Source organism: Oncorhynchus masou, unplaced genomic scaffold, assembly GCF_036934945.1.
Source record: "Oncorhynchus masou masou isolate Uvic2021 unplaced genomic scaffold, UVic_Omas_1.1 unplaced_scaffold_2832, whole genome shotgun sequence".
NCBI classification, from domain to species: domain Eukaryota; kingdom Metazoa; phylum Chordata; class Actinopteri; order Salmoniformes; family Salmonidae; genus Oncorhynchus; species Oncorhynchus masou.
In genome coordinates, this window is record NW_027009258.1 from 8,853 (window position 1) to 16,791 (window position 7,939).

The window sequence follows — 7,939 nt, forward strand, 5'->3', positions numbered from 1 at the left end:
TCGGAAGCTGTGGGTGGTGTGCACGCCTCCGAATTCTGACCAGAAGGCCGCTCCGTCTACCACTTCTGCGGCGACGTTGTTTTGGGTCGGCCTCTGGAATCAGATCGAATGCGTGGTGCTGCGAACAAAGGATCCGCATCGGGAAAGTTGTATTCCTGGTCGAATTGTTGGTAAGTTGACGTCACTGATATCCAATAGTTCTTCCCGGCTGGACTAGAAGCGAGGCGACCCTTTCTGTTGGCACCATCTTGCTCACACAAGAAAACTATAACATTAAAGTGATATCTTGTTTATAAGATATTGGATTTAATTTATTGATTCATTGAATACATGAATATACACCTATTGTTGAAACATTATACATAATGAGATTTAAAAATAGTATCATGAGTATATGAAAGACGATACAATTATCAACATCACCCCCGCCCCCCCCACACACACACAATATGACATTATCTATGATAACATTTACCCATTTAGATCCCAATGTGTGATATTACATAGACACAGGGGAGACCTGATCCTAGATCAGAGCTGCATATTATGCTCCAGAGGTTACCATGGTGATCAGACTAAGTCAACTGTTTAAGAATGGGAGATGGATATGTTTTCTATAGAGCCTTTAATTTAGGGATCTATAACCACTGTCGGGTATAGGATGGAGATGAAATATGGCACGTTTTTGATTTCTGGTGTTTATTAATTTGCCCTAAAAAGAGAAAAACTCTTTCCACATAGACAGACATAGGGTTTCTCTCTAGTGTGTGTTCGCTGGTGTGAATTCAGGGTCCCTAACTCAGCAAAGCTCTTTCCACACTGATCACAGCTATAAGGCTTCTCTCCACTGTGTGTTCGCTTGTGTGAATTCAGGGTGGGAGCTCGAGCAAAGCTCTTTCCACACTGATCACAGCGATAAGGCCTCTCTCCTGTGTGTGTTCGCTGGTGTGTAGTTAGTTTATCTGAGTGAGCAAAGCTCTTTCCACACTGATCACAGCTATATGGCTTCTCTCCAGTGTGTATGCGCTGGTGTTTATTCAAGGTGGAAACCACAGCAAAGCTCTTTCCACACAGATTACAGCTATAAGGCTTCTCTCCTGTGTGTACACTCTGGTGTATGGTTAGGGATCCTGCACTCGCAAAGTTTTTCCCACAATCAAGGCAGTGGTAAGGCTTCTCCCCTGTATGAATTCTCAGATGATATTTGAATGTGTAATATGTAGCAAACCTCTTCCCACATTGATCACAGCTGTAAGGCTTTTCTCCTGTGTGTGTTACCTGATGTCTAGTTAGGTTGGAAGCTTGAGCAAAACTCTTCCCACATTGATCACAGCTATAAGGCTTCTCTCCAGTATGTGTTACCTGGTGTGTTGTCAGGTGTCCTGAGTGATTGAAGCTCTTCCCACACTGATCACAACTGTAAGGCTTCTCTCCCGTGTGTGTTCGCTGGTGTGCTTTCAGGTTTCCTGCCTGATTAAAGCTCTTTCCACACTGACCACAGCTATAAGGCTTCTCTCCAGTGTGTGTTACCCGGTGTGTCGTCAGCTGTCCAGACCGAGCAAAGCTCTTCCCACACTGATCACAGCTATAAGGCTTCTCTCCTGTGTGTACATGCTGGTGTACGGTTAAGGCTCCTGCACTAACAAAGCTTTTCCCACAATCAAGGCAGGGGTGAGGCTTCTCCCCTGTATGAATTCTTACATTAGTTTTGAAGGTGTTAGATGGAGAAAAACTCTTAACACACTGATCACAGTGAATAATGAAGCCACTCTGGCTTGTGAAACTCTTCCCACAGTCAGAGCAGCAGTGGTGAGGTTTCTTCCCTGTACGTCTCTGCTGGTGTTTCTTGAGATGTTCTGATCTGGAGAGACTCTTCTCTGTCTCCTCAGCAACATGTTGTTGAGGCTCCCCAGACGATAAGCCCCTCCCACTAAGAGAACGATGGTTCAGGGTGTCCCCTGTAAAATAAAGACCTTTAATAGTTAGTATTTGTATATGGACCCATGTTTCCAAAACATTTAATTTTTTATTGTTTTATTATTTAGCAGACGCTCTTATCAAGAGCATTTTACAGGAGCAATTAGGGTTTAGTACCTTGCTCAAGGGCACAGACAGATTTTTCACCTTGTCGCCTCAGAGATTGGAACAAGCAACCTTTTCATTAGTGTCCCAACACTCAACCACGAGGCTACCTGCTGCCCTTATCATCAAACAAATTATTAGGTACATTCCCCTCCAACAGGAGACTGGACTGAATTTACTGGCCACTGAGTGTTTACTGTTTATCAATCAATTAACAGAAGATGCAGAATCAGATTGTAGTCTAATCCACACCCCCCATGGTTCTTACTTGATGAAATCAGATCTCCATCTCCCTCCTCGTGTCCTTCTCTCACAGTTCCACTCTGCCCTGCTGTTTTCCTGCAGTCGACCAGCAACACAGAAACCCTCTTCAGACCCAGCAGTAAGATGCTACGAGGAGAGTTGTGACCAGGGGACTCCGGCAGGGTGGAGGGGGACGGACTAGCTCTGTCCTGGTGACCACAGGAAGTATTGTAGAGAATATCATTAGACCAAACATTTGATTACTTTAGTCTAAATCTCTGATTGATGGCTGCATCCTTATAATACCTCCTCCTTTGTCAAAATGGAATTGGAATATTTTTTACAAAATGTAAAAACGTATAAAACTTGATGGTAGAATAAAGAGCAGAACAGAAATGAAAAGCTCCACCCCCTCTTTCAAGATGTAGATGTCACCTCCCCTCCCAACGTGTGAAAGATGGTAACACCTGCTAAATCATGTTGTTCAAATAACCAGTGATGAAAAACCTAAACACCAGAACTACTGCTGCTAGTTATCCCACTTGGAGCATGTTGAGAAAAATGTCAGTCTCATAGTTTCAGTATTCTTATACAGTACATATATAGAAGATACCATCAGATATGGGGGTATTGTGGCATGTAGTAGAAACCTACAGTAAAAAGGTATTGTGTAGCCTGGTGCAATTTCTGCCCCATGCAACATTACTCAAGATCCACTTGTCTTATTACTGTAACAGCATCCACATTTAAAACTGTCAACATTCAGAAAATGAGTGAAATAAACTGGAATTTACCACCCAAGTATTTCAGCAGTACATTGTACACTACATCATTTCAATTTTCATTTTTTTTAATACTGTATGTAAACTTCACACTTTATAATTTTGCTTATGTAATTCCGTTTTTAGCAGTTTGATTAAATGATAGTTAAATGTATTGTTAACAAATGACAGGAACATCGTTGTACTTACAGTTACGAAAATATACAACATACTTATGACAATTGTACCAAAGAGAGAAAAAAACGTCATTGGATTGGTGGAGTCATGTGATAGTGGGAGAATCCACCATATGTTTCATAACAGCCATTTCCTTTCAAATCAGTGAAGGAAAGTGAACAAGTGCACAGTTAGGGAGGAAGGAAAGATAACTAGGGATTCCTTAACATATTATGTAGGTAGAAGTGGAACTAGCGTGAGGGCCATGGGTGTGACTGTTCCAGCATATACAAAGAAACATGATGTAGACCTGCCATTATTTAACACTATAAAATATTATGTAACACCATAAACATTTTTTAAAACTCTATAAAACATGCAACACTATAATTACATATTTAACACTATAAAACATATGATTAAATTAAATCCTGGAATTGGTCTGAGTGGTTGTTGCTTATTGCTTATTTTATAAAACAATGTATCCTACAGGTGTCTGTTAGTATAACTCCTTGAGGGGACCCCTGGGACTGGTAGCTGCACTGCTGGTTGGCTGCTGGTGGGGGAAGGACCAGGGTCTTCAAAATGATTTATTTATTGAGTTTAAATTAAGTTAACACACTGCTTTAATACTTACAAGACCATCATGATTAATTGACCGAGTGATTTTGTCTTGCAGTAATGTGGTCCCTGCCTGTATTTCCTTCTTGCCCCCATTAGCCCCCACCCCTAGTGCTGCACCACTGGAATGGCCGTGCATGGCAGAGTTGTTGACAGATATCCAACACATGGGCAAGTCCAGCATCCAGATCGGAGCTGCAAAAATAATCAAGCCAGTCAATTGGCAAAGTTCTTAGTTTGGCACTGTTGATCTGCACATATTTGGATTAAAAATGTAAAGACAGGCTCCTTCTCCTATTTTAATTTATTCAGGATGTTTGAAACTTAGTTTGTTCAGATACTAGCCAGCATGCATTTGCTCTCTGCAGTCCACAACATGCTGTTTACATGTCGATTTGTTCTCTCAGCTACAGCTTGAGTGGTGTCCTGCCGGACAGTGAAATATGGCTAGCTCTAAATATAGCTTGGTCTATGGAGTAGCTAGCTAGCTAGTGTTGCAAAAGTATATTGCATTACATGCATTGTAAGGTAGCAGCGTGTCAATTTGATTTTGAACGGATGCAGCTATGTTTTCTGCAAAAATATAGGACTGTCATTTGGATGTGAACTAGCTATCGTTAGCCAGCTTCTGTGTCAATGTCAGCGATTGTTGTCTGGATCAGGACAATGGCTGAAGTTGTTGTTTGTGTAACAAACCTTCCATAAACCATTACAGCGAGCTACCTTTCTTTGCCTGAAGGTTAGCTAGCTAGCAGCTTTCAATTGACTGGTGTTCGCTAGCTACAGAGGCTAGCTGGACTTTGGACAAGCAAGCTAATGTTAGCTAATAGCTGTAGTATTGTTGCCAAGCATCCAAGTCGCTGACCAGGTTAGATAGATTTAGCTGAAAAGATGTTAGCATTGTCAGAAATGCTACAAAAAGGTAGCACATTGTTGGATCTTAATGGAAAGAAATGTGCACGTGAGAGTAATAAATGATCAAATGTAATAAAATCGGTGATACCCAAAAAGTTATTAAAACCTTTTAATTCCAATCATCACTTTATGGAAGCTATAGTGGCATTTTAATCCAACGCAATAATGTTAGCAAAGTAGGCACAGAAAATACAGAACATAAAATAGAAAATAATAATTGTCCAAATATATTTTTTGTGCCAGTGTAGTGAGACGAGCATCTCACAATTACTTCAAAAATAGTAATAATTTGAAAAGGGGCTATTAACTAGCTGGCCTGGTACATCGTTGCCCATGAATGGAAGTTACTAGGCTTGCGAGCAAGCATCTTAGCCAGGTTGCCTTGGGGGGGGGGGGGGAAGTGTGTACTGTATGACGGAGTCCAAGACGGTTCAGGGAACATAAATTGGGACACACACAACATGTTTTTTTTCTTCGACTTGCACGCACACACAGAAATCAGTACCATGGATAGACACGTCATATTTAGCTTAGGTTGATGGGACTACATCGTTTTTGGCAGGGGTGAAACTTTGGTTTTAAAAGTGTGTGTGTGTGTGTGTATTTTTTATCTGAACACCTGTTACACGAGTGCAGCAAGGAGCCAAGGTAAGTTGCTAGCTAGCATTAAACGTATCTTGCACGTTCGCACTTTGGTGTGAAAAGTGCAAATCAATCCCAGAACAGCAGAGGACCTTGTGAAGATGCTGGAGGAGACAGGTACACAGGCAGCGTAGTCTAGTGTTTGGACAAGTAACCGGAAGGTTGCAAGTTCAAACCCTCGAGCTGACAAGGTACAAATCTGTCATTCTGCCCCTGAAGAGGCAGTTAACCCACTGTTCCTAGGCCGTCATTGAAATAAAGGATTTGTCCTTAACTGACTTGTCTAGTTAAACAAAGGTAAAATTTAAAAAATCTATATCCACAGTAAAATGAGTCCTATGTTGACATAACCTGAAAGGCTGCTCAGCAAGGAAGAAGCCACTGCTCCAAAACTGCCATAAAAAAGCAGACTACGGTTTGCAACTGAACATGGGGACAAAGATTGTACTTTTTGGAGAAATGGCCTCTGGTCTGATGAAACAAAAATATAAAGTTTTGGCCATCATGACCATCGTTATGTTTGGAGGAAAAAGAGGAGGCTTGCAAGCCGACGAACACCATCCCAACCGTGAAGCACGGGGGTGGCAGCATCATGTTGTGGGGGTGCTTTGCTGCAGGAGGGACTGGTGCACTTCACAAAATAGATGGCTTCATGAGGGTTGAAAATTGTGGATATATTGAAGCAGCATCTCAAGATATCAGTCAGTAAGTTAAAGCTTGGTCGCAAATGGGTCTTCCAAATGGACAATGACCCAAAGCATACTTCCAAAGTTGTGGAAAAATGTCTTAAGGACAACAAAGTCAAGGTAATGGAGTGGCCATCACAAAGCCCTGACCTCAATCCTATAGAACATTTGTGGGCAGAACTGAAAAAGCATGTGCGAGCCAGGAGGCCTATCTCTGCTATAGCTATACAGCCTAGTTGGGATAGCTGTCACTGCTGCCCCAGTGTCTAGTTTAAATGACACAACCTCCCCATTGAGTTTAATGTCTGAATGCCAGACAGTATTGTTTCCCTTTACATCTCCCAGCAAGATGCTGTCCTGCTGTACCTCCTCAGAAACCTCATGCATTTGCTTTAATCAACAGGCAGCTGAAAAGCATTCAGCATCCTTTGCTGGGCAATCTTTCCATCTGTGGAAAGGGGATTTCCCACATTTGAACAAGCTACTGGTGCTGCTGTGATTGTTTTCTCCACGTCTGTCTCTGTTTTGTGTTCCCGTCCGTTTTTTTTTAGCTCTGTATGAAAATGCATGCATTTACTCACTCTCTTCGTTCTGCAAGGAGCTGCTGTCACGCAGTATCGTCTGCTGTCTTTTTACTGTCTCACTCTGCCTAAATAATATTAACTCCATATCATTCTTCGACACAAGCTATCAATGTTGTATTACTTCCGCATAAAGACTCGCGCAAACACAAGCTATCAATGTTGTATTACTTCCGCATAAAGACTCCCGCAAACACAAGCTAACAGCACCGTAACTGGTAGCCTAGCAACAAAAATCACCTATTTTCAATGGTCGTTTTCTTTATTTGGGCGCAACAAATTAGTGTATAAACGCTGTGTGGTCGAACTGACATCTGGAGAAACAATGAGGTGTTCAAAGAAGTTACCCGGTACTTTTAAAGACTCTCAATGGCCAATATAAAGCAACAGCAATCCAGGGTTTATATACATAATTGGTGTCGGCGATGCCTAATTATTTCTCCCTGGTTCTGACTTGACCTGCTTGTTGCGCATTGCCTTGTTTCATCAATCTGTGTGCGATGAGCTAGTAGGCTACTTGGCTGAAATTACCACCATGGTTTCTTTTGTCCTGCTGTTCAAATCGAACTCATGTATGTGGCAGATCACACGTTAAAACTGGACCTAGACATTTAAAACACCACAATAGGTAAACTATTAATAGAAGTCAACCAAACTTACCCGATCCATCGTGGAATCTAACCTTACTTTATTCTTTCAATTTTTTTTATTTTTTTTTAAACGACACTAAATGTGTATGCTACAGTTACTTTCTTAGTCACAGCGTTCAGATAAAGAAAAGCTCGACCACAACTTTATAAAGATCAAAACTCCATTTAAGTTGTGACAAATGAACGTCTCATTTAGACTAATCTTACATTAGAAACGTCCTGCAAAAGCCTGTGGAAATGTGTTTGGTTTGAAAACTAGATAGAGGATGGTAACAAAGTACTTCCTGTTGATGCTTTCCGGCTTCTTCTGTGGTGTTTGAAAGGTGCCGCCACCTACTGTATATAGTCATCAACACCTCTCTTCAAGTGGGTGAGGCGGTTTTGGGAGTCATTATGCTAGAAAATACTTTTGTATTATATCATGAATCTATTTAAACGGTACATAACATGTTTCACTGTTTTAGTATCATCCTGAATGATAGTAAATGCATTATGTCTACGTGTGGTTGTATTGTTTTTATATTTGCAAATACAATCTAAAATCACAAATCTAAGGTATTTATATAAACAACAAAAACAGC

At 41.2% G+C, this 7,939-nt stretch overlaps 1 protein-coding gene across 1 annotated transcript; it reads right to left on the reverse strand.

Annotated features, from left to right (window-relative positions):
• Positions 1-273: 273 nt before the first annotated feature.
• LOC135533951 (zinc finger protein ZFP2-like) lies at positions 274-7,649 on the reverse strand. Its single transcript, XM_064961134.1, has 3 exons — positions 7,369-7,649; positions 2,351-2,534; positions 274-1,958 (listed from the first exon to the last, which is right to left on the reverse strand). The coding sequence occupies exons 1-3, from the start codon at positions 7,375-7,377 to the stop codon at positions 703-705; spliced, it is 1,449 nt and encodes a 482-aa protein (XP_064817206.1). The 5' UTR covers positions 7,378-7,649; the 3' UTR covers positions 274-702.
• Between the last annotated feature and the right edge of the window lie 290 nt (positions 7,650-7,939).